This window comes from Terrapene carolina, unplaced genomic scaffold (assembly GCF_002925995.2).
Source record: "Terrapene carolina triunguis isolate 2854851 unplaced genomic scaffold, T_m_triunguis-2.0 Scaffold96, whole genome shotgun sequence".
Classification (NCBI taxonomy): domain Eukaryota; kingdom Metazoa; phylum Chordata; order Testudines; family Emydidae; genus Terrapene; species Terrapene triunguis.
Window position 1 is genome coordinate 53,164,409 of NW_020664447.1, and position 27,878 is coordinate 53,192,286.

A 27,878-nucleotide genomic window follows, 5' to 3' on the forward strand; every position below is an offset into this window, starting at 1 on the left:
ACCTTTTGTGCATCAAAAATATCAACTGTCGCACAAAACTTTTTAACTGGTTTCCATAGCTTTTATAAGACACTTTGTGAGGCTAATTCTGCAGAAATGTGTTGTGAATAAGTTATGCATTAGATTATACAGTTAGGATCAGTAAGACATAATGAAATATTTATAATTAAGAAAATAATTTAAAAGTGCTGCTTTTACATTGTTTGCCAAAGACCTCTTTAAAACATTTATTTCTTGCAACAATGTCTAATAGTGATATTCTATATGAAACCCACTGTGACTGACTGTTAAGGGAAATTACACATACCTAGCTTTAAAACCTAATAGCTTTGTTGACAACAAGTTGAAACAGAACTTACTGTCTGACTTTTTTGTTTTGGAGATTCATTGCCTGATTGAAAAGCTGTAAAAATGCAGGTTTATAAGGTTTCTGATCTGGCTTTTAACTTTTGTGCCCAGTAGTGTATATATTAAGACTTAAGACTCCTTGGGATAGTCAAATAAGATGCCTTTTTGCCTGATATTTAAGCATGCTGCAGGGGGTTTTTTTGTGTTGGGCGTTTGTTTTAATGTTAGCCTTTTTTTTTTTTCCCCCTTGGGCAGCACTCAGAGATTTATATTCTTTTTTGCTCAACCTTTTTTTCAATTTAATTTATATCTAACTTATACCTTGGAATTTCCTTTTTTGATATATATTCTTTCAGCAAGACATTGTCAAGTCATTGTCTAAATTCTCCCTGAGTTTATTGTAAGTCTTGCTCAGGCCCTCATCCTGATTACTGCAACCACTTCTCCCTTACAACCACATCACTATCCTCCAGTCTACCCAAACAAGGTTGCTAAGATCGTCTTCCTTGTCTATCACTTGGGCAACATTCCTTCCTTTTTAGAATTCCACAACTGGCTTTCATTCTTCCACCAGATCAAATTCATGCTTCTTGTCCTAACCTTCAAGACATTCTATTCTGTTTAGGTTCTTATATCCTGCTCTTCATAATTGTATCTGCATACCCTTCAATTCTGCCCCATACTTTTCCATTCCTGTTTTTGTATTATGCTTCCTTCTGATACCCCAATTTCTTGCTCCATCAGTGATGCCAGCTGTGTCTGCACCTCCCACAAACATCCATATACCCCTTTTTCCTGGGAAGCTCCATGATATAATTTATACAGCTGCTTACCATATACTCTTTCAAATCCCTCATTTCTGCTGTGATGTCCAGTTATAGCTAGGCAGGTGATAAGCTGTGACTGTCCCTCTTCCTTTTCCTGCTCCCTTACTCCTACTAACTTCCCCATTCTTGCCATTCACTCCACCTCCACTTCCAATTTAAAAAATTGAAAAGTGAAATAAAAACAACAAAACATAACTAACGAAGCTATGCCAATTCATCAACATACACGTGTGTGTTTTGGGTGCAGTGGGGATTGGACATTACCATAATATAAACGTTTACTAATAATTATCACCATCACCCTTGAACTAACCTGTAAGGCTACTGTCCTTTCTTCCCTCAGTTCTCTACTCAAGACCTATTTCTGCCACAACACATACAAGAAATCTGCCACTTGGAATGACTAGGACCAGGGGCAATTGGTGAAAGTTGATATTTAAATAATTCTAAAACAAAAAAAAGTAAAATAATAAATGTGTGTGTGTTTTTAATCTCTAGCTGCTATCACCATAGATTGTGTATATTTGCCTCCCTTTCTCCCAAGATTAATATGCTACTTGCTTTCTTAGATTGCAAGTTCTTCAGAGCAGGCCGTCATGTCTATCTTCGTTTGCACTGTGCCTGGCACTTGAGTTTGACCACAACTTCTGGATGCTACTGGATTATAAATATTAAATAATAACAAGAAGCCCACTTTTACTTATGGTGTTCAAGATAAGATTATGGGCTCTGTAAACCTGCTAAAAAGTAAAATACAAGATTTAACTCATCAGTACTATTCATTGGTGAAAAATTAGCTTAATCACAAACAATTTAAGCACAACAAATGTAAATGTAATCAAATGTAAACATGAGTTTATAAAATTACCTCACTTAACAATTACTGTTAACTTTGCAGGCTGGCTAGTGTCATAAGCAGGAATTTAATTACAACTTTAGTGTTAACATCTTTGGTGCCAGTTAAATAACATTCAGCTAAAATAACAAACAAATTCACATAAGCTGCTTAATATTAGTAAGATTAATGTAAGGAAAGCGAATAAGTGTTTTGTTCTCAGACTTCTTTTATAGTGGGTACTTATACAAATTAATACTTCTGTTATGTTTCTAATTCATGTAAAACAAAGAATAACAGAAAATAATATAAACAAGAAATAATATCCATTCCTGTCATAACTGAATAAGACATACAAATGTTACCAATCATTTGACTTTTCTAGCTGTGTGCTTTTAAAACATAAATAAAATTATATGGTAATAGTTAATTTAACGTTTTGCTTGTTCCTGTCATCATTCATATCCATTCTTTTAAAAAGTCACTTTTACTGAAGTTATATTAGCGTAGTTAGGTTATTTTCTATTGGTTTAACCATTTTTTTTCTTTTTAATTTTAATACTTCTTCAAAACAAAAGTATCTGAAGAACTAGAAAACAATAATACTTTTGTAAATGCTAACTAGTAGCGTTCTATTTCATGGCAATATTGTATATCTTTGCCCCATTAAGGAATTTGAAATTTGTTCCATATACATTTCAACTTGCTGATTAGTAGTCAATTTTACATTTTTGATACTAGTTTTATATTTATCTCAAATTTAACTTCAAATATTTTACCTGAATCTCATAATGATGCATATATAATAAAAACAAACCAGGGTTAAAATTAAGAAAATGAGAAAAGGTTATACAAATAGAGAGGAACAGAAAGATTTGGTAAGGTGCTAAAAGCAAAAAAAAAAAAAAAAAAACCCTCAGAAAATCAGTGGCAGTGTTCCAGATATCAAGACCCCTGTTCTAACCACTTTATATTTCTTTTATCCCAAACATAGGTGCTCGAACAATTTTTATAGTGGGGGTACTGATAGCCATTGAACAAAATTGTAAACCCTGTATATGATGGAAACCACTTGAAGCCTAGTTCCAGAACCTATGATCCCAAACATTTCCCTCAGAGTTTGAGGAACTTGAGTGTTGTCAAACCATCTTATTTAAGTTACATCAAAATCAAACATTTTCATGTGAGTTATGCAGAATATATCTCCTCACAGAGAGACTACATCCTAAACCTCAATTTTAAGTCTTTTGCCTCTTTGTTTGTTTTATATCAGTATCATTATCAATCCATCCAACTCTGTTGGCTCTTTTTCTTTCTCCCTCAAACATTTTTCTACCATTCCTTCCTCATTCTAGTGGGGAAGCTATCCAGCTATTTATATGGCCCCCTTCATAGTTTTAATCATAGAATCATAGGACTGGAGAGGTCATCTAGTCCAGTCTCCTGCACTTATGGCAGTACTAAGTATTATCTAGACCATCCCTGACAGGTGTTTGTCTAACCTGTTCTTAAAAATCTCCAATGATGGAGATTCCACAATCTCCCTAGGCAATATATTCCAGTGCTTAACCACCCTGACAGGAAGTTTTTCCTAATATCCAACCTAAACCTCCCTTGCTGCTGTTTAAGTCCTTGCTTCTTGCCCTATCCTCAGAGGTTAAGAAGAACCATTTTTCTCCCTCCTCCTTGTAACAGCTTTTTATGTACTTGAAAACTGTTACGTTCCCTCTCAATCTTCTCTTTTCCAGACTAAACAAACCCAATTTTTTCAGTCTTCCCTCATAGGTCATGTTTTCTAGACCTTTAATAATTTTTGTTGCTCTTATCTGGACTTTCTCCAATTTGTCCACATCTTTCCTGAAATGTGGCGCCCAGAACTGGACACAATACTTCAGTTGAGGCCTAATTAGCGCGGAGTAGAGCAGAAGAATTACTTCTCGTGTCTTGCTTACAGCACTCCTGCTAATACATCCCAGAATGATGTTTGGGTTTTTTTTCAACAGTGTTACACTGTTGACTCTCATTTAGGATGTTGTCCACTATGATTCCCAGATCCCTTTCCGCAGTACTCCTTCCTAGGCAGTCATTTCCCATTTTGTATGAGTGCAACTGATTGTTCCTTCCTAAATGGAGTACTTTGCATTTGTCTTTATTGAATTTCATCCTATTTACTTCAGATCATTTTGAATTATAATCCTATCCTCCAAAGCACTTGCCACCACTCCCAGCTTGGTATCATCCACAGACTTTATAGGTGTACTTTCTATGCCATTATCTAAATCATTGATGAAGATGTTGAACAGAACTGGCCCCAGAACTGATCCCTGCGGGACCCCACTCGTTATGCCCTTGAACCACTACTCTCTAGGAATGGTTTTCCAACCAGTTATGCACCTACCCTATAGTAGCTCCATCTAGGTTGCATTTCCCTAGTTTGTTTATGAGAAGGTCATGTGAGACAGTATCAAAAGCTTTACTAAAGCCAAGATATACCACATCTACCGCTTCCCCCTTATCCACAAGGATTGTTACCTGTCAAAGAAAGCTATCAGGTTGGTTTGACATGATTAATTCTTGACAAATCCATGCTGACTATTACTACTTATCTTATTATCTTCTAGATGTTTGCAAATTGATTGCTTAATTATTTTCTCCAGTATCTTTCTGGGTACAGAAGTTAAGCTGACTGGTCTGTAATTCTCCGAATTGTCCTTATTTCCCTTTTTATAGATTGGCACTATATTTGCCCTTTTCCAGTCTTCTGGGATTTCTCCCGTCTTCCATGATATTTCAAAGATAATCACTAATGGCTCAGATATCTCCTCGGTCAGCTCCTTGAGTATTCTAGGATGCATTTCATCAGGCACTGGTGACTTGAAAAATCTAATTTGTCTAAGTAATTTTTAACTTGTTCTTTCCCTATTTTAACCTCTGATCCTACCTCATTTTCCCTGGTATTTACTATGTTACACATCCAATCACCACCAGCCTTCTTGGTGAAAACCAAAACAAAGAAGTCGTTAAGCACCTAATGTATTTATCCTCACAACTTCCCTGTGAGTTAGGGAAGTGCTATTATCCCCATTTTCTGGATGAGGAAGTGAGGCACAGAGAAGCTAAGTGACACACAGCATCACACAGGAGTCTCTAGTGGAGCAGGGAATTGAATCCAGGTTTTCAAAGTCCTAAGCTAGTACCCTAACCACTGGACTGTCCTTCCTCTCTGACCTTCCTTCTCTCAGCAGATCTCTAAAGGGAATTATTGCCTCTCTTCCAGCACAATATCTTTGGATGCATTTAGTTTAGTTTTTCACCCTTTGACGGTACAAGGCTACAATTTTTGTGCTTGTTTTACCATATTCCTAGCCTTAGATTACCATGTTTTAATCTTGGTTTGGTTTTATGTTGTTGTTCAATTATAGAGCAAGCATCTAGCATCTCCAGATTTCCCATCTCCTACTTAAAATCTTAACACTTTGTTCACATCTTTTTCATGCCTTCAGATCGGTGGTTCTCCAAATTTTGAGGTTCATGACCAAAAATGGCTTAAAACAATCTGGAAAGGACCTTGTTGCTATCTTTAACCTTGAGACTCACTGTTTTCCTGATGCTATAACATTGTAGTGGTGAATGCTCTCAAACTGCATTCTATTTAGTTTAAAGAAAAAATCTTTTGTCCAGTGTTTCTAGCTCCTTGTCACTTGCTCCTGGCCTTCTCATTGCCTCTTCTATTTCATTTGTTATGCCTCAGTTTTATGGATTAGTGAGCAGAATACAGATGAGGCAATCAAAATTGTATGATAAAGTGCAGAACCATGTGGTACATTTTATATGGCACATGTACATTGGCACCTGTATGTGGTGTGTTTATGGCAAATTTAGCAATACAGAAAGTAAGTACAGCTAAAACTTGAATTATAAGGCATCTTTAATATCGAATGGATAAAGATCAAAGATTTCACTGAGAATCCCATCCTACATTGTTGAATTGGCTTTTAATTTGGGTATATTATACTGTAATAATGATTAAAAAAAAAAAAACAACCCTCTGGCTTTCACCGAGAGCTTTACACTTGATACGGTAAAGACAATGAAGCAGTATAGAGTAATGGTAAAAAGTTCAGTAGATTGCTTTTTTTTATAAATGAGTTAGATAAAAAAGATTAATATTTGAATAAACACACACAGCTCATTATGTATTGCACTGATATTGAAATAGAATTAGGACCAAAGATAATGGTCTATCAAGAGAATTTGGAAGATCTTATTTTGCAGGATGAGATTTAAATCCTTTTTTAGCTAATCCCAGGCAAGTAGAATTAAAGCTACTCAGTTGAGTTTCTGCTCCAGGCTTATATTTGTGTTGGCCATTAGAAAAGAACTTTGTAAATACACTTGGATATCAGATCCTTCAGCTGGCTGAACACATTTCCTGAAATTCAACTAGTTTGGCCTACAGGAGAAGCTCAACAGCAGCACACATTACATAAAAGTATTAACCATTTATTGTATCATCATTGTCTTCACTTGCTTGTTATATCTTCTGCCAGTGTTGCAAATGTACATGGAACTTCTGTTTGCTCTGTATACGGAGAACATCTGTGGCATGAATGATGAAAGAACCTGATATTAACAAATAAATGTCTTTCATAAACTTGATAGTATATTTTGTTAACTTTTGTAATTCCTAACAGAAGATGTTGGCCTTTTCCTTGTCCCACGGCTATCCTATCCCCCACTCTTGTACTCCTTTCGGCACCTATGGACATTGGGCACCCCCAGGGAGAAGCAGACCGGGGGCACCAACAGGGTGGGAGGACTGGATGCAGGCTTTTGGTGCTTCCTGGGGCAACAGAGATCTAGAAGGAGGGTAGGGTCTGGGCTCCCAGAACTGCCTGGCCCCTAGTGGGTATGGTGCTCTTCAACCTGACCACCTGTCTGGATAAGAGCTTGGGGCTGGGTACTGGGTAATGTGTGGGGAAGAGTGAGAGGCATCAGGAGGGGAATATGTGTGGAGCTGGGTGCAGTGGGGAGAGCACAGTTCTGGTTGCAGAGGCAGCATGAGAGAGTTCAGGCCTGGGTATGGGGAAGTGGTGGGGGAGAGCTCAGGGCTGAGTGCAGGTGCAGTAGAGGGAGAGCTCTGGGCCCCCCCCCCTCAGGAAAATTCTGGTTGCACCAGATTGGAGGTGGTTGTTGCCATCCTCGACCCTCATATCAGTCTTTAGGGACTGTTACAAGCCAAAATAATCTAGGACTGCCCTAAACAGTGCAGTGGATAGAACAGGTCCTAGGATCCAGAAGTTGCAAATGGCTCCTTTGTGGCTCCTGCCTCAGCTTACTGAGTGCAGCTAAGGATTCAGCCACAATCTTTGGGAAAAAAAGAATTGCTGTATATCTAGAGAAGCAAACTGCGGATTTTTGAAACAAATCAAGTTTTTAAAGCATGTCCTTGCCTGCTTAAAAACTGCTAAATAAGACCAAGCTCGCTAGGCCTATGGTATGGCAAACAATTTCAAGAATGTGGTACATGAACTTGTATAATTCTTATGATTTGAGTGGTGAGGGTTGTGAAATACATTGAAATTTAAATCTGTTGTTTGCTGGTGGCAGCTGCTTGTTTGACCAAGGAAGAATAGCAAAAGAAAGGGAAGGAGCATGTTTCTCAAATGTAGTCTGCTCTAGGAGGTGCACTGTGTTCTTCTGTGGAGATTTTACTCTAGTTCGTCATTGTTTCAGTTTATTTTAATCTAAAATAAGTCATTTATACTGCAAGTATATGGTTACTCTTTAAAAAGCAATTTTACCTACCCCTTTTAAAAAATCATTGGTATTTATTTGAGTTACTTTAAAATTTCTGGACCTATTAACTATTCTATACATAAAATAACCTAGAACAGTTATTTTTCTCTACAGAACATTACAGTAAAGCAGCTCAAAGTAAGAGATTTGAGTGTGCTGTAAATTACAAAATTCAACTTTCCGTATAATATAGTTGGGCTGCAGAACAGCTTCTGCATATTTCTTAGTAAACATTTTTGCAACTCACCAGTTTCAAATTCTCTTCCACAGAATCTACCAGTCACACGTATCCTAGACAACCTTATAGAGATGAAGTCAAATCCTGTGAGTATAATTATATTCATTTTAGGCACAGAGAAATGGAAAACCAGATCTTTTCAATTGTGATACACATAATATTGCTGCCACACAGTGTTGTTAATGTAGTAGCAATTAATTCTGGTCTCCCTGTATTTTGATTTAAACTATAACAACTTTCACAGTTATTGTATTGTGTATATATAGGAGTCGGGAGTCAAAAATAATTAGATCACATTACTAGCTTGTGATGTATTTAAAGATTGTATTACAATGCATCTTCACAAGGGAGCCAAATTAAGGTTTCACATTAACTTTAATTCTGGCATTTGCTAATTTTTGAGTGCTTGATTTTTGCAACCTTAATGTTATTTAACATAGTTTTTTGCATGTAATAGTATAACAAACTTTTTCCATTCATAGATCTAATTGTAACCATATCTTCAAATTTGGCAACTCCAGATTTCTATGTTGCGTTGGTAGCACAGGTGTCTGGATGCTGGGGCTAAAGCATCCCCAAATACACACACCGTTACAGGGAAAAGGAAGATGCAGGGGCCAGCTGGACAGGAGGAGGGGAGAGACAACGTTTTAACAAGGTGTAAGAGAAAAGCCAAAGTGCCAAATGGTTCACCACCTAACTCCCTTCATCCTTGAAAGAGAAAGTATATTCCCGTGGTTCTATTTCATTCCTTTCCTCTGATGGGGATTGAAATTCTTGACCTTTCCAAGTCCAAGAACAGTTTGCAGGTTAGTACTGCCTCTTTCCTGTTGGAATCCAGTCCAGGCCACCATAGCTTCCTGCCACCAGCAACCCCTTTCTTGATTGGCAGTGGGGATAATTGGAGAGTTAGGGGAAAAGAAGGCATGATGATGCAATAGACTGGAGGGAAAGGTTGCTAGAAGGAAGGAGGGGAAAACTAAAAGTAAAGATGGAGTGGTTAGAGAGAAGTAGAGAGAGAGTCTGAGAGATACTGAGTTAAAGAAACCAAGGCTAACAGTCAAACAAAAATGAAAGGAAGAAAGGGAAGGAGAAAAACATCGAACACATTCTGTACTGGAAAAAAATTAGAACAAACCCATATAGGACAATGTTCAAAGGGCAATGCAAGATTTACCTCTTTGCCTTGCTCTAACTAGAATGACTCTCGCTGGAGGAAGTATTTGCTTAAAAAATTCCATAATCTGGAATCTGCCATTATTGTATGTAACTAACTTGTGATAGTGTTGTGTGATTCAACTTCTAGGTTTTGTCAGCATGAGTTTGACAGAGCCCCATATTACTCACAAATGCTAATTGAACTTCTGTACCACACCATTCTACAGTAATTCCTCGTTTAACGTTGTAGTTATGTTCCTGAAAAATGTGACTTTAAGCTAAACAATGTTAAGCGTATCCAATTTCCCCATAAGAATTAATGTAAATGGGGGGGTTAGGTTCCAGGGAAATTTTTTTCACCAGATTAAAGACTATATTATATAAATACATACATACACACACACACACACACACACACACACACACACACACACACACACACACACAATCTCTCTCTCTCTCTGTTTTAAACAAACAATTTAATACTGGTACACAGCAATGATGATTGTGAAGCTTGGTTGAGGTGGTGAAGTCAGAGGGTGGGATATTTCCTAGGGAATGCCTTACTGCTAAACGATGAACTAGCAATTGGCTGAACCCTCAAGGGTTAACTCGTTGTTGTAGCCTCACACTCAACAAGGCAGCACAAATGGAGGGAGGGAAGACAGCATGGCATACAGAGACAGAGACACACACCGTGTATGTGAGAGAGAGATGCGCATTGCTCCTTTAAGTACGCTGACCCTACTCTAAGTACACTGCCTTTTTAAGTAGATCAGCAAGCTGAAACAGTAGCTGCTGCCAGGAAGCTCCCTCTGTCCTGAGCCCTGTTGTGTGTCCCCCCTGCTCTAGGGAAATGGGGTAAGTGGGTGCAGGGGGGAGGGGGACACCCTGACATTAGCCCCCTACCCCCTGCACAGCAAGCAGGAGGCTCCGGGGAGCAGCTCCAAGGCAGAGGGCAGAAGCAGTAGGGGGAGGTACAGCTGAACTGCCAGCAATTGATAGACTGCTGGGCAGCTGCTGCACAGGGAACTTAGGGGAACGGGGAGCTGATAGGGGAGCTACCGTTCCACACTGGATCCAAGCCCCCACCAGCTAGCTGCAATGGGCTGCTCTTCCTGCAAGCAGTGGACAAAGCAGGCAGCTGCCAAACGACGTTATAAGGGAGCATTGCACAACTTTAAATGAGCATGTTCTCTAATTGATCAGCAACAGAACAGCAAAACAATGTTAACCGGGACGACTTTAAGTGAGGCGTTACTGTATTCTATATATAGACATGTTTTTACAGGCAACTACTTTAGGAAATTTTAGTGTTTTCAAAAATTATTTGTATTTCTTCTACTTTTTCTCTACCTATAATCCAGGTGGGATTTTATACAGAAAAAGAGCAATATACAGATATACAAATGTAATATCTCTCAAAAAACATTGTTCAAGCTGATGAGGAGATGAGGGGGATTTCCTTGCCTGTGATAGACTTCATCTCCTCTGGATGTTGCTAAATCATCCTATCTAAGGATCATCTGAGCAAATTTTTGTAAATTGAATGCACCAGATTCCCCAAACAACCGTGTGCTTTAAAAAATACAATGTAGACTATTGCTACACCCTTTGCAGGAACTTTATCCCCCTTTACTAGTTAGTTGATGCTTTTTGGGATGCTCAGAACTGGGCCACTTGCGCCCACCATTTAGGGTGACCAGATGTCCCGATTTTATAAGGACAGTCCTGATTTTGGGGGCTTTTTCTTATATAGGCACCTGTTACCTCCCATCCCGTCCCAATTTTTTACACTTGCTATCTGGTCACCCTACCACAATTCCATCTCCACCTCTTGCACAGAGGGGTGAGCTGGGCAAACCCAGGAAAACATCATCATTTTCCTTTTCTGCAGCCCTTCCCCACACCTAAATATCAGTTATGTGGGGATGTGCAGGGAAATAACTAAAACAAGTGCCAAGAAATAATTGAACATACAAACTAGCCTATTGTAAATGTAATTGACTGCTAAATCACAAACAATAAAAACAAATTCTTTGGATAAACACAGTCAATGAATGAAGCCAAAAAAGGAGGTTGTGTGTCAGGAAAAGTATAGGTGACCTTGTAGTAACTTCTAAAGGCACGATGCTGCATAGAATATTTCTATAATATACCAGTAGGTGTCACTCAGAGCATTAAAGTGGAGAACCTAAATTAAGAAAGAAGGCTCACAGACAAGTGAGGGAAAATGGAAAGTTTTGAATAAATATTCAGCTTCCTCAGTCTACAAGTTTAAAAACTGGTCTGGAAAAGATCACATTTCATATACTTTATTTTTGCTGGCTTAGTATTCTCACATTGTACTGTCATGGAGAATAGCCAAGATCACTTAGATAATTTCAGGGTATAGTTTGACCTTCTCACTAGGTCATATTAAGACATCAGGATTATTGATTCAATCCCTACTATTATAGTGGAGATTTACAACATAAGCTGCTGCCATGTTGAAGACTAGGGTTCAGGGCCAAAATCAGGAATCCCATTGTCCAAGCCAATGGAGACGAGGCAAGCCCCAAAGAGCAACCCTTTTAACCTCTATGTGAAAGGCTGCCACTAGTTTGCTGAACAAGTACTCCCTTTGGGCTGATTAAAAGAGAAGCATGAAGTAGCCTTTGGGAGATTTCATGTATTAGGGCTTGCAATAGGAGCAGCAATTGTAGAAAAGTAAAACTGTATCTGTAAGGAAAAATGAATGACACTAGTGTGGCCTTTGTTCATGTTCTAATGTATAGGGTCCTTCCCATCCCCAAAACAGGCAAAAATAGCCACTTGGCCTACTGGCAAAAGATAAGATACAGAAAAGAAAGCTAAAAAGCTGATTTTTTTCCATAGAACTTGAGGAAATCTCCATTTAATAGATTGGACTCTTACCTGCTAGGTCCTGTAGTAGATGTGTGAAACGCATATAGATATAAATGTCTGTCTTGCATAGAAACTAGATAAAATACTACCTACATAAAAATGATACATTAATCATTGCAAATTATATAGCTACATTCAAATCACATGCTAAATATAAAATGCTACATTAAAGTAATGTGAAATGTAAAAGCTTTTCTACTACTAGTGGCCACAAATGTTACTTTGTCAATTGTAATTTAAAATTATTCTGGAATACATTTCATTGTGCCGTGTTTTTTTACTATGTGGACTTTCAGAACTCTGCCGAGCAAAACAGATATAGAGTTCTCTTAAATCCGCCTCAATATAGGATTGTGTGTTTCTCAAATACTCTCCTCCCTGCTGCTTGTCCTCTCCCAAAGGGACAGCTACCAGGAAGGAGAAATGAGCCCCATACCTATGGTTTCTGATCCTTTCAACGGAAACAGGAACTGAAGAACAGTTCTTAGGGGCAGTTAACACTACCCTCTAATGTTTTTAACTTATGCATGGGTTGGTTGACTATAATGGGACTTTATTCTTAGAATATTTTAACACATTAGTTCAGTAACTTGGTTTGTTGATGACCTTAGAGTGATCTGTTCTGTTGTCTTGGGTCTTAACATTTGTTTGATCAAAATAGGGTTTAAAATACTTTTCCTTTCTTTTCAGAAGTGTCATATTTCCTAGATCAGTGGTTTGCAAACTTTTTTTCTGGTGACCCAGTTGAAGAAAATTATTGATGCCCATGACCCAATGGAGCTGGGGCAGAGGGGTTTGGTATGTGGGAGGGGCTCAGGGCTAGGGCAGAGAGTTGGAGTACGGGGGTGAGGGCTGCCAGATGAGGCCAGGAATGAGGGGTTCAGAGTGTGGGAGGGGGCTCTGGGCTGGGGCAGGGGCTTGGGGTGCGGGAGGGTGTCAGGGCTTTGGGCTGGGAGTGCAGGCTCTGGAGTGGGGCCAGGGTTGAGGAGCTTGGGTTGCAAGAAGGGGTTCTGGGTTTGGGGGGGCTCAGGGCTGGGGCAGAGGATTGGGGCATAGGGTTGGGGTGCAGACTTACCTCAGGTGACTCCCAGTCAGCGGTGCAGCAGGGGTGCTAAGGCAGGCTTCCAGCCTGTCCTGGCACCGCAGACCGCGCTGCGCCCCGGAAGTGGCCAGTAGCAGGTCCGGCTCCTAGGCAGAGGCATGCCAGCGGCTCCGTGCAGCTCTTGCCCGCGGGTGGCACCACCACCCCCCAGCTCCCATTGGCCGGGCTAGTGCTTGGGGAGGGGGCAGTGCATGGAGTCCCATGGTCCCCCCGCCTAGGAGCCGGACCTGCTGCTGGCCGCTTCCGGGGGACAGCCTGGTGTCAGAACAGGTAGGGACTAGCCTGCCTTAGCCAGGCAGCACCGTCAACGGGACTTTTAACGGCCCGGTTGGCGATGCTGATCAGAGCCACCACGACCCAGTTCCTTACATTCCGTGACCCAGTACTGGGTCACGACCTGCAATTTGAAAGCCACTGTCTAGATATTGGTCTAAATAAAGAGTCACAACTTCAGGATTTTGTTTTTTAAGAGAATTCTTGATGATTAACCCATAAATCTTAGTGCGGAGTAGTTACTTTAGTTGTTTAGGGATAACTTGCTTAAATGTTTGCAAGTTAATTCAGTGTTATAAAGTTTGTTAAAATATTCATCTTAAGAAAAGATAATATGGTTATAACATGTTTTACTGTCAAAGAGAAGAAAGTTTTCAGCCATTAACCCCCCGCCCCCTACTATTATAGTATTACAAAGAATTATAATCCCTTTAGGAAATGACTTGAGATTTGACAAGTGGTACTGCATGTGAGTTGTCCTCTCATGTCTCATAAGTAATCCATGGATGTATGACTTTAGGACAAAGTAATCATAAAATGTATTTTTCCCTCACGAGACAATACAGGTTGAACCTCTCTAGTCCGGCACCCTCGGGAACTGACCGGTGCCGAACCAGAGAATTTGCTGAACCACGGGAGGTCAATATTGTGGCAAGCGGGTCTCTTTTTATTTTTATCTCGCCGAGGTGAATAAATGAAACACGCTTGCAACGCCGCCTAGCCAAGGCTTACCGTCTCTCTTCATAACAAAGTGTTAGTGTTGTTATACAATTTTACTGTATTGGCACAAGGAAATAAGTAAATAAAGCGTAAAAAACATAAAATAATATGAAAAAGAAATAGACGATAATACAGGTAAATCTATAGTAGTAGTAGTAGAGCCTCGATACTACCACCCTGCAAACAAGCGGATAAGAAATACCATGTCTCCACTAAAGACATTGAATTTCTGTTCTCCCACCCTTCTCCCAAGTTCCCTCATGGTCAATGCGCTATAAGAGAAGCGGCAACACCACCACTCTAGGACAACCCCGTGTGACAGGGACTAGAAGAGGCGAGACCTCTTCAGTCATAAAGCATACTCTTCATCTACAGTCCAGTTCTATATTGCTAACTATGAGGCACTCCTACCCAAATTTAATCATCTGAACTATTCAAAATTTCAAGAATTCTGTCAACTCCTCCCAGACAACAAAAAGGAGCAGTTCCAGGTACTGGTGATGGAAAGACAACTCCTGGCCCATACGGCACTGCAAGGCTCTTTGGACTCTGCGGGCATGGCTGCTTGCTCCATTGCAACATTGGTGGTGATGAGACGAGCATCATGGCTTCACCTCTTCATATTCCCCAGAGAGGTGCAGTCCACTGTCAAGGATCTTCCCTTTGAAGGGCCTAAACTCTTCTCCGAGCACATGGATGAGTCCCTCCATTCTTTAAAGGATTTTAGAGCGCTACTCTGTTCACTCAGCATATATACACCAGCACCTAAGATAAGACAGGGTAGATACCAAGCTATCCCAAGGTTTCAACCTATACATTTCACCCGTCAGCAACAGTATGACGCGCAATGTAGGCAACAGAGGCCTCCTCCCAAACTCAGGCAGACCACAGCTCAAGGGGCTACATCTCACACATTGACCTCCAAACAACAATATTGAAGCTTTGGTCGAGGCCCCAAGATGCCTCCCTCTTGTCCAGTTGCTGCAACCATCTTCAAGAGACCATCAGTTTGGCAACTGCTTGGCCACCTTCTACCTATTATGGCAACAAGTCACCTCAGACAAGTGGGTCTTGGAAATCATCAACAAAGGGTACTTCATCCCATTCCCCTCTCTTCCACCCAGCCTCCCCACCTCTCCGTCCCTCTTCAAGGACCCTTTTCACAAACACTTTCTACAAGAAGAAATAAACCACCTTCTGCAACTGGGAGCCGTAGAACTGGTCCCATTCTAGCACAGAGTGAAAGATTTTTATTCCCACTATTTTCTGATCCAAAAGAAATTAGATGAGTGGAGACCTATCCTAGATTTGAGGAACCTCAAAAAGTTCATCAAACTACAACGCTTGAAGATGGTCTCACTATCAACAATTATCCTAGCACTGGAACAGGGGGACTAGTTTCCGGCCTTTGACCTGCAAGATGCGTACTTCCATATCACCATACATGCTTCCCATCGGCGATTCCTCAGATTCATCTTGGGGGTCCGACCATTACTAATATAAGGTACTACCCTTTGGCTTTCTGCAGTGTCATCGGTATTTTCCAAAGTCCTCGCGGTGGTGGCAGTGCACATACATGAACAACGGGTTGTAATATTCTCATATCTAGATGACTGCCTCCTCAAAACTCCCTCCAGAGTCTATGCTGTCAAAGCCATAAGAAAAATGATGGACCTTTTCTCCAACCTCGGCCTCCAGATAAACATACAAAAGTTGGTACTGACACCAGTACAGCTCTGGAATTTATTGGGACCCAGCTGGAGGCTGCCAAAGCAAGAGCCTTCCTCCCAAGTCACAGATTTTTGGTAATAGTCAGTCTCATCTCCACTGTGAGCTACCAGCCCGCAGATATCTGCCAGGACTTGTCTACAACTGCTCAGTCATATGGCAGCGGCCAGGTTCGTGGTGAAACATACCAGATTACACATGTGCCATCTTCAGGGATGGCTACGAACAGACACAGCCTAAACAAACCTGCTATTGATACCAATCAAGATCAAGGACTCATTAGACTGGTGTACACAACCCCAAAATGTCAGGGGTGCCTTTCCTTCACCCAACACTGTCCTTGATACAAACAACCAACACCTCCCTACGTGGGTAGGAAACACATCTACAGGGCAGGTGGTCCCCCTCAGAATCAGTGTTGCACATCAATCTCCTAGAATTACATGCAGTACGCAATGCATGCCGACACTTTCTACCATTAATCAAAGGACCATAAATAAGAGTAATGACGGACAACATCACCTGCACGTTCTATATCAAAAGACATGGGGGAGCGAGGTCCCAATCCCTGTGATCAGAAGCACTAAAATTTTGGAACTGGTGTATCCAATACAGCATCAGCATCTCGGTCTCATACCTACCTGGACACCAGAACATCATGGCAGACTCACTGACCAGGAGATTCTCACAAGATCACGACTGGGAGTTAGACACAAAAGCCCTGCAGGACATATTCAACTGCTGGGGATTCCCGAGCATAGATCTCTTCAGCACACCCAAAGTTGCCAAATGTCCACAGTTCTGCTTGCTTATTACATGGGGTGCACCCCTACTCTGTGGCTTTCCACCCTTTTCCCTATTGTTCAAAGGGCTTCACAAGATACAGGTGGAACAAGCCGCAGTCATTCTCATGGCCCCAACATGGCCACGACAGATTTGGTATCCTTACCTCATGCACATGGTGGTCTGTGCACCAATCACCCTACAGTTGACTCCACACCTCCTCTCGCAGGACACAGGCCAGATCCACTATCCCAATCTAGAACTCCTACATCTGAAGGCATGACTTCTCCGTGGTTCCAGGATTCGGTGATGACCTGTTCAGAAGAGGTGAAAAAGATTCTTTTAAATAGCAAATGTGGTACAACTTACCTCTATAAATGGAAAAGATTCTGAACTTGGTGCGACACTAAATATGTCCCTGCAATGAGTGCTCCTTTGTCTCTCATTCTAGACTACACTCTAGAACTTAAAAGATCAGGACTCTCCACAAGCTCCGTTCACATACACCTGGCCGCCATCACTGCATTCCACCCCAAGATAGGTTATTCCATATTTATCGACACACTAACGGAAAGATTCCTTAAGGGCCTTCAAAACCTGTATCCTCAAATACGAGACCTCACCCCACCTTGGGATCCCAACCTAGTTTTGCACTGTCTCACTGGCCCCCCGTTTGCGCATGGCAATGTGCTCCTACATGTACCTATCTATGAAAACAGGATTTCTCATCACCATCGCATCCCCCGACGAGTAGGAGAAATGGGTGCTCTCCTGGCATACCCGCCATACACAGTCTTTCACAAAAACAAGGTCATGTTATGACCAAACCCAAAATTCTTACCGAAGATGCTGTCCTCTTTCCTTTGAAACCAACCTGTCCACTTTCCCTCCTCCTTCCCAAAGCCACATGGCAACCAACACATTACACATCTTGGATGTCAGACAACCATTAGCCTTTTACCTTGACAGAACTAAATCTTTCAGGCATTCACCACACTTATTCCTCTATTGCTGAAAGATCAAAGTGAGCAGCCATAGCCAAACACCATCTTTCCAAATGGATCTCAGAGTGCATCCCCCTTTGCTACCAATGACACAAATTGTGACCCCCACCTGGAACTCGAACGCATTCCACTCACTCATTGTCCACTTCAATTGCCTTTGTAAAAAACGTGTTGATTACTGATATTTGCAAAGCGGCCACCCAGGCATCCACAGACACTTTTAGCCGACACTATGGCATTACCCACGATGAGGCATCATGTGCTCTACTAGGACACACTGTCCTATCGTCCTTGGTACACATCACTCTGAAGCCTCAGCCTTCCTTCTAGGGGCACTGCTGTAAAGTCACCTACAGGTACACTACTCAAAGAAGAAGAGAAGGTTACTCACCCGGGGCAGTAACTAAGGCTCTTCGAGATGTGTGTCCCTATGGGTGCTCCATTACCTGCTCTGGAGTTCAAATGTAGACTCTGCGGTGGAAAAGGAACTGAGGTCAGTTGGACCTCACAGCACGAGAAGTGGAGGAGCGCATGTGCGGCCCAATGGGCATGGCTACCAAAGATCTCCGATCCTAGGTACAGGAGGCACTCCTGCACCTACAGTGGAGCACCTGTAGGAACATACATCTTGAAGAACCTCAGTTACTGTACAGGGTGTGTAACCTCTTTTTCTCAGGCTAAGATCTGATTTCCGCAGCATTCAAGTAAATATTTAAACTATTTTAGCCAGCCAGTTTTCTAGTCCACTGATTTGCTTTTTATGTTTGACTTTTCATCAGCTATTTTCTCTTTGAACGCTACACTGAGCATACAACAATGATATTCTCATTGGGAATGTTTATAGCAGGGGTAGGCAACCTATGGCACGCCTGCTGAAGGCGGCACGCGAGCTGAGTTTCAGTGACACTCACACTGCCCGGGTCCTGGCCACCGGTCCGGGGGGCTCGGCATTTTATTTTAATTTTAAATGAAGCTTCTTAAACATTTTAAAAACCTTATTTACTTTACATACAACAGTTTAGTTATATATTATAGACTTATAGAAAGAGATCTTCTAAAAACATTAAAATGTATTACTGGCACGCGAAACCTTAAATTAGAGTGAATAAATGAAGACTCGGCACACCGCTTCTGAAAGGTTACTGACCCCTGGTTTATAGCATTGATTTTTAAGTATGCTTTTTGACCTAGCATTAATCTGTAATTAGTTCCAATTAGCAGGAAACCTGAAATTCTTTGTCAAGGTTAAAGTGTCTTTAATTTTTCTCAGTTTTAAAGTTAGTCTCGGAATATCTGTCAGTTTCTATGTTGTTACTTTGAAGTTGGTATACCACCTTCATATATGAGCCTGCCAAAATCATGAATCTTGCCAGACCCCGCACGTGCTGCTGAAATTCCCAGTAGAATATATTAAACCTCTATACAGAGACTCAGTGTGACATTAGATCTAAATTGAGTTTTGAGAGCCCTAATTTCACTGGTCTACAATTTTTGAGAAGTTGTCTGCTTCAGAGATAAAATGTGCTATTTATTATGTATTTTGATGTGCTGAATTCAAATATGACAATTAAAACAACTGGCTACTGTTTCAAAGATATTTAAGTTTTTACATTTTATGTCTATGTATATTGTGTAGATAGAGTTTTAATCATAAATTGTAAACCTAGGGCTTTTCATGTGTTTATGGTTGCTTTACATGATAATATTTCACCTGTCCTGTGTATGTAACACTTCAAAAATCAGCAAAAGGGTTATATAACTAAAATGTATTATGAAACAAAAGGCAAAAAACTATTTATGTACATAGTTTAGTCCTATTCAGTGTCTACTCAGCGCTTCTTGGCTTGTCTCTTGTATTCATTAAATGGAGCATCTCTTGTCACTGTCCAGCAATAGTCTGCAAGCATTGATGGGCTCCATTTGTCCTGATAGCGTTTCTCCATTGTTGCAATGTCCTGGTGAAATCGCTCGCTGTGCTCGTCGCTCACTGCTCCGCAGTTCGGTGGGAAAAAAATCTAGATGAGAGTGCAAAAAATGTTTCTTTAGTGACATGTTGCAACCAAGGCTTTTGTATGCCTTGAGGAGGTTTTCCACCAACAACCTGTAGTTGTCTGCCTTGTTGTTTCCGAGAAAATTTATTGCCACTAACTGGAAGGCTTTCCATGCCGTCTTTTCCTTGCCATGCAGTGCGTGGTCAAATGCAGCATCTCGAAGAAGTTCACGAATCTGAGGACCAACAAAGACACCTTCCTTTATCTTAGCTTCACTTAACCTTGGAAATTTTCCACGGAGGTACTTGAAAGCTGCTTGTGTTTTGTCAATGGCCGTGACAAAGTTCTTCATCAGACCCAGCTTGATGTGTAAGGGTGGTAACAAAATCTTCCTTGATTCAACAAGTGGTGGATGCTGAACACTTTTCTTCCCAGGCTCCAGTGACTGTCGGAGTGGCCAATCTTTCTTGATGTAGTGGGAATCTCTTGCACGACTATCCCATTCGCAGAGAAAACAGCAGTACTTTGTGTATCCAGTCTGCAGACCAAGCAAGAGAGCAACAACCTTCAAATCGCCACATAGCTGCCACTGATGTTGGTCATAGTTTATGCACCTCAAAAGTTGTTTCATGTTGTCATAGGTTTCCTTCATATGGATTGCATGACCAACTGGAATTGATGGCAAAACATTGCCATTATGCAGTAAAACAGCTTTAAGACTCGTCTTCGATGAATCAATGAACAGTCTCCACTCATCTGGATCGTGAACGATGTTGAGGGCTGCCATCACACCATGGATGTTGTTGCAGGCTACAAGATCACCTTCCATGAAGAAGAATGGGACAAGATCCTTTTGACGGTCACGGAACATGGAAACCCTAACATCACCTTCCAGGAGATTCCACTGCTGTAGTCTGGAGCCCAACAGCTCTGCCTTACTCTTGGGTAGTTCCAAATCCCTGACAAGGTCATTCAGTTCACCTTGTGTTATGAGGTGTGGTTCAGAGGAGGAGGATGGGAGAAAAGGTGGGTCCTGTGACATTGATGGTTCAGAACCAGAAGTTTCATCCTCTTCCTCTTCCTCGTCTGACTCAAGTGAGAATGATTCTGGTGCATCAGGAACCGGCAGTCCTTCTCCGTGGAGTACTGGGTGTATAGCTGATAGAATGTTTGGATAATACACAGTCCACTTTTTCTTCTTTGACCGGCCTTTCCCAACTGGAGGCACCATGCAGAAGTAACAATTGCTGGTATGATCCATTGGCTCTCTCCAAATCATTGGCACTGCAAAAGGCATAGATTTCCTTTTCCTGTTCAACCACTGGCGAAGATTTGTTGCACAAGTGTTGCAGCATATGTGGGGGGCCCACCTCTTGTCCTGATCTCCAATTTTGCAGCCAAAATAAAGGTGGTAGGCTTTCTTAACCATAGTGGTTATATTGCGCTTTTGTGATGCAAAAGTCACTTCACCACAAACATAGCAGAAGTTATCTGCACTGTTCACACAAGTACGAGGCATCTCTGCTCACTTTGGCTAAACAGAAATGTGTCCCTTTGCAAAATCAAACCCTGACAAATGAGAGCACGACACTGTATGATTTCTAGAGCTGATATAGGGCAATTTGTTCAGCAGAGTGATGTAAGCTTCGTTATGATTGCATCATCCATGACTTCTAGGAATAACATGATGCAATTCATATCCTATATGACGCAATACCAGCTTCAGATTGCATCATTCATTGTTTTGCCTAAAAAGCAAGTACTGTCCAAACCCATTCACAGATTTATTCATAGATCTGGTTTAAATTGAGATCCCTTCCCTTTATAACTCACTTATCCTCCGCCATTCCCAAGTCAAGGGTTGTATATACTGACCCAATAGCATATCTTGAAAACTAGAGCCAATCAACAATTTTAAGCATCATTTTCGTTCTCAGTGACCCAGAATTAGTAAAGTTTGACTACATTTATTTCAGAAGCATTTTGGCTGTAGAGCAGTGTTTTTAGGGTAAAATACCTTTTTTTAAGCTCAAGTAATTATTCTGTGATCCTTAAAGAAAATAAGCAAATTTTTAAAATATCTTATGTGCATATGTATATAAAATATTGTGTTATCATTGGGGGTAAAGGCCTGGAGTTGTTATACTATAGTAAATCAACAAGACACAGAGACCCCAATCCTGCAATGTGTACCACCACGTGAGTAAACTGCTATATTGGCATGTAGTCTCAGTGAAGTTTAATGGGGTCCTGCCTGGGCACAGTTATCCATCCACACATTACATCTTGCAGTATGAGGATAAAAGTTAGTGTGGAAATTGTTGAAAGCCAATCAATTGTCAGAAACAGTTAAGTAGAATTTTTGTGTTTTTTCCTTTTTTCCCTGTGGTATTTGACAAAAGTCTTGCTCACTGCCAATGAAAATATTGGATATGTCTTGGAAATGCTTTGAATGAAGAAAAAATCCTTTCCTATAATAACTTCAACCAGTCAAAACTTTTCAAGCCCTTGTATAATTCCTCTCATTTGTACCCAAACTTTTTGTTTTAATAGTAGCCATAAATCATGACATGAAATTATACAAGTATAAGTTTCATAATGGAAACTTGATGATTTGATCTGTGCTCTATTTTAGTATTCAGTCCCACAAGGATTTTTTGTTATAAATAGATAGTAGGTCTTATTGTGGCCTGGAATTTTTTTAACTTCTGGAACAAACTACAGTATGTCCCTCTAAAGCTAGTGACACTTTATTTTTCTTTTTGCATATTACTTTTGCTGTGGGGACATATTATGCAACCAGAGTATTTTGGATAGTTTGGTTGCAATGAATTTCAAATGAGCCAAAAACAAAGACTGAGCTCAATTGCACCCTTCATAGCATCTTTATTGCTGTGGGAGAATGAGTATTTATACAGTGCTTTTTCAATGAAATACAAACACTGAAAATGTACATGGGTCTCATAATTTTTATTACTTTATATAATGTAGCTTCTAAATGTAAAAGTACATTGATTTGAAAATGGCTTAATGAAAAATTTTACCCCAAAAAATCACAAACAAAGTTACGGTGTTTAAGATAAAAATGTACTGATTTGAACAATCCTTCTTTTTAATAGGAGACAGATGACTACAGGTATTTTGACCCCAAGATGTTGCGAGGCAGTGACAGGTGAGTTTCCCATGATTTTTTTTCTTTTTACCTTCTATATGTTGGAACAGCTAATGTAAGAATTTTGTACTTAATTTGGATCATAACATAACTGCATTAGTCCCATTAATTTGTAGAAAGTATTCTCTTACAAGAGTACTTTCTGCAGAATCTTTTGCAACTACTTTCTGTATTTTTGTGCACGTACATAATTCTTTAAATCACAAATATACTGCTTTTTTAGAAGGAAGGCATGAATTTTAAAAATATTTTGGGGTTTTGCTCACCATAAGTTTTATTGTTTGGCACACATTTTTTGTCTTTTAAATTCAACTTTTCCCTACTTCTTGATTGCTTGAAATGATAGTCACAACCTCTAAGTCAGGCAGCTCATGTTAGAGGAATTTGCAGCCAAAAGCAATTCCGTGGAGTCTGGACTCACCAGAGAGATTTCTGCAGAGTGCCTTTGATTTAAATCATGATTTAAATCAATAGTCAGGAAGACTCGATTTAATCATGGATTTCTACATAAAAGTGCATTCTTGTTGGTTCTTATAACTAATAGATATTCTTCACAACTCAGATAAATGTAGATTTCATTTTTAGAAGGTACACACTATGCATTTTTTAAGTGATTTATTTTGAAAACTTTTCAGAAAATGAATGATTGTTTGGTTATTTAATTTACCAAAGGTAATTGAAGCAGGTATTTATGAAGTCATTGGGAGGTGAACTATCTCCAATTCAACAGGTTAATCATTAGTATTTGGAGGATTTTCTTGCCATGCTGTATTAGGAGGAGGACATCACCAGACAGACATTTAAATTGTTTTATTTAACAAAAACAACGATGTTGTGTGTTCTGGATTTTTTTCTTCAACAGCAAACATATAATATTTTAACAAAACAAGCATATGAATTTTTGAATTTAAGCATTCAAGTTTTTTTAAATCAGGTTTGTTTTTGTTAAAATTGTTTTTAACTAAAATAGTTAAATGAAATATTTTTTTCTTAAAAACAAAAATTAAATTGACTGTGTCAGCCAGGTCAACGTGAGAAACTTAAAATATTGGCTTCTGCAGCTAACTCAGTCGTCTCCACCTTCATTTTCCTGTTTGTTCATAATCTGGAAAAGAAAAACAAGCTTTCCTGCTTTTTCAGTTCCCAAACGATTTCTCAATTTGGAATGAATTAGTCCAAAGGAAGAAAATACTCTTTCTACACCGGCAGAAGAAGCTACTGCTGTTAAGTGAGGTTATCACTTCAACAGTCTCTGAATCAAAGTGTTTAAGTGACTTCCACCAGTTCACTAGTGTGACTTTCTTTAAAACATCATCAGCAAACATATTTCTTGAATGGTTCACCCTTAGCTCTGAAGTTTATTATAATTGGCATTATGGAGGGATGATTGCTGGATGTCCATGTCATAGCCAACTCCTCTTCTTCAGCAGTTAAGGTTTGACCCTGGTACTGAGTATTGAAAATATTTGCAAGAAAATGAGCTGGAGATAGTGCTTGTTCCATTAGTTTTTTTTTAATGCTTGTAATTTAACTCTGTCATTGCATATTTCTCTTTTTAAGATCTCACTCAGTTCCTTGCAAATTTCAACTGCGTCAGCAATAAAACAGCTATTTCCCTGCATTTTGTTCAAGGCTACAGAAATAGGCTTCAGGGTACTCAGCATGTGTTCAACATTTCTCTTAAGCCCAATGTTGAGAACTTTGGCTGTGACAAGCAACAGAGAGTCCTGTGGCACCTTTAAGATTAACAGATATATTGGAGCATAAGCTTTCGTGGGTGAATACCCACTTCGTCAGGCGTCTGAAGTGGGTATTCATGCGTGAAAGCTTATGCTCCAATACAACTGTTAGTCTTAAAGGTGCCACAGGACTCTCTGCTTTTTACAGATCCAGACTAACATGGCTACCCCTCTGATACTTGGCTGTGACAGTGCCATCTATTTTTTCCCAATTTTCTTTCCAAACTCTCATTAGATTAGGCCAGTTCTTGATATAGTGCTCGAAACAGTCCACTACTGAGTTCCATCGCACGTCTTGTGGGAGAGCTAGCTTGGTTCCTCCCACTTTTTTCAGAGCAGCTGCTGCAAAGTGGTTGTTACGGAAATATTTTGCAATTTCAACAACATTAGCCTTTATTTCTGGAACAGTGAAGTCTTTGGCTAGGAGGTGCATCAAATGAGCATTGCAACCATATGTTATTAGCTTGGGATTCTCTTCACTCTCTTCTAAATAATTTCTTCTCATCTTGCATACATTTGCAGCATTGTCTGTGACCAAGCTGTGTACTAGACATTTGAATTTTTTTCAGTTTATCACTTTTACCGCTACTTCTTGTAAGTATTCTGCTGTGTGTGCATTTCCTGATGTATCAATTGTTTCTGTGAGGAAGACATTCCCTTCTTCTGTTGTCACACAAGCACATACAACAGGATCATTGTGGACATTGCTCCATCCATCAAGACTCAGGTTAACAATTTTACCCTCTAGACCTTTTGCACACTGCTCAATTTCTCTTTCATACACTTTATCCAGCAATTTGCCTGCAACATCTGCTCTGTTGGGTGGACTGTATCCTGGTCTTAATGACTGAACCATTTTAATGAAGTGTGGGTTCTCAATCATACGGAAAGGAGAGTTTGTTGCATAAACAAACTGGGCAATTTTTTCATCAATTACCTCTTTTTGTAATCTGCTGGTTCTCATCACAAATTTATCTATGGTTGTTTCTGGATGATGGAGATTTCTTTTTTTCTTTTTGCTACAGGTGATATACAGTGGATATGTGACAGACACGATGTGACTGACACTATCATTGGCAGATAACTCTGAAACTATAGAAAATTATAGGGATCTTGAAGGTGGATAGTCTTCAGAATCCTGTATGTTGAGGATGGATTCTCCTAAACAAAATAAGTCAATGCAGTTATTTAATTATTATTACCATACTGCTCATTTAGTATTACTCACTGCATTCACTGACACTCAGTACTACTTTAAAGGTGAAATTGTAAAAGGAGGATCTGCCTATTTCAGCTATTTATTTTTTATCACAGCTGCATCTAAAATGATAGTACCATAGAGTAACAACTATATTTTTTGCTCAAACATGAGAATTCAATAGTAGTACAGAAGGAAGACAGGCAGTCCTTAAGAAAGAAGAATGAAATAAAAAAGTTTACCAACCTGAAGATCCTGCACTTCTCGTGATATTGTTTCATTCAGGCAAACAGGCCTTGCGTTTCTTTGTTGCTCTGTTTGCATTTTGCATGCATGCCTATCTTACCCACAGGTAGAGGAACTTCATTAAACTATTCCCAATCTGGGTCTCTTTTACAGCCTGTTGCCATTATAGGTTTTTCCTTCTAGTGAGAGAGTGGTATGGTAGATCTCAAATCAATGAAGGCTGCACTCAGAAAGACCTCAAGACTTCTGGAATATGCTGCTCAAACAGTTTCACTTTTGTTTCTACTGCCTGTCCCTCCTTTCTCACATTTATCTCCAGACTGTGTACTAGACATGTCCAGATCTATTCCGCCCCCAACAATTCATTGAACTTTTTGAAACTTTACACTTTGAGAGAAAGGTAAGGGATTGACTCTGTGTACACAAATTTGCAGAGGGACAGACAATAGGGTTGAGGTCTGTTATTTCTCACCTCTATATATTTATTTATTTTAAAACATTTTTGCTTTTAACAAGCATGTTATCTCTGGAGACACAAATTCACAGTTTGAGAACTGCAAAACTAAGCATCTCTTATGGTATCTTCTAGACTGAGCACTGAGTCCCATTGGGTAGATAGAAAGATTAACCTAAATAATCTATACAGAAGCCCCTGGAACCTCATAAGATTGGGTCCCTAATCCATGAGCTGTTGGAACTCATTTACAAAACTTTTCTTAAACACTACATGAATATATTGTCTCATACTATAGAATTAGAATTTATAATCCCTATTCCATGAGGGGATATCTTTGAGCTGTAATGTATCTTAATTAAAACTATCTTTAGATTGCTTTTTTCCTCAAAAAGCATTTTATCAAAAAAATCCAATTTAAATAAAAAAAATCCGATTTTTATTTTTTTAATAAATCATTGATTTGTATCCACCTTGGATTTCTGTAGTACTGCATTTGAAACACTCATTCCACTGACTGAGAATGCTGCTAATAGCTTACAAATAGTCTGCACAGATAAAGGAATGGGTCCTAATGTTTAGCAGCAGGATTTCTTGTGATACTTTTTTACTCTGGAGTGTTAGAACCATTTACAAAAGTACTGTTTGATCTCAGAATTTTTCATACTTAACTTCTTAAAGTCATAGGTCATTAACAATGAACTTAAACTTCCCTACCTGTTATTCAAGAGGTAAATATTTTCATCCATTTTTAACCTGAAATTTTGATGCAATTGTACAGTAGTTCTATAAACTACATTGGTAGTAACATATAGATTTCTTGTTTGAGTGTGAAATGGAGAATTATCTAGACATTTTGCAAAAAGAAAAAGGAAGAAATAGTAGCACCTACAGCAAAAATGTCATAAACTGTTTCTTGACCTGCTACCTTTATGAATATCTGTAGCTGATAATCTCAGCAATAGCACTCTCTAGAAATAGAGAAGATCTTTGGTTTTAATGTACTTTAAACAAATGGCCAACACTGTCCTTGGCCATTTGCATTCAATAAGAATTTCAGCTGTCCCCTTACCAGTGTTCTTCACTCCTGACAAGCACATTTACAATAATGAAAAATGATTTTCAGAGTATAAGTATCTGTTTTATACATTGCACATGCACTTTCAAAACTAGCTTTATGGATTAAAAATGAGCGCTGAAAGCTATCAAAGTTAAAATTGGCAGTGCTGTATATTTTCCTTTTTTAAATATAGCAGCATCTTTCAGCCTGTTTTATTTTGCTATTGTGAAACATCTGGTTTGAGTGCAGTTTTGTCTGTGAAACTATTAAAAAATAGTTTAACTTACTAAAATCAA

The 27,878-nt window shown here is 39.6% G+C and overlaps 1 protein-coding gene across 1 annotated transcript in view; it reads left to right on the forward strand.

The window, feature by feature from the left end:
* SCFD1 (sec1 family domain containing 1) overlaps window positions 1-27,878 on the forward strand; it is a 148,590-nt gene that overhangs the window by 102,717 nt on the left and 17,995 nt on the right. The window contains exons 20-21 of the mRNA XM_024196058.3: window positions 8,080-8,133; window positions 22,833-22,885. Coding sequence (XP_024051826.2) covers window positions 8,080-8,133; window positions 22,833-22,885 — 107 coding nt within the window. The remainder of the gene's footprint in view (window positions 1-8,079; window positions 8,134-22,832; window positions 22,886-27,878) is intronic.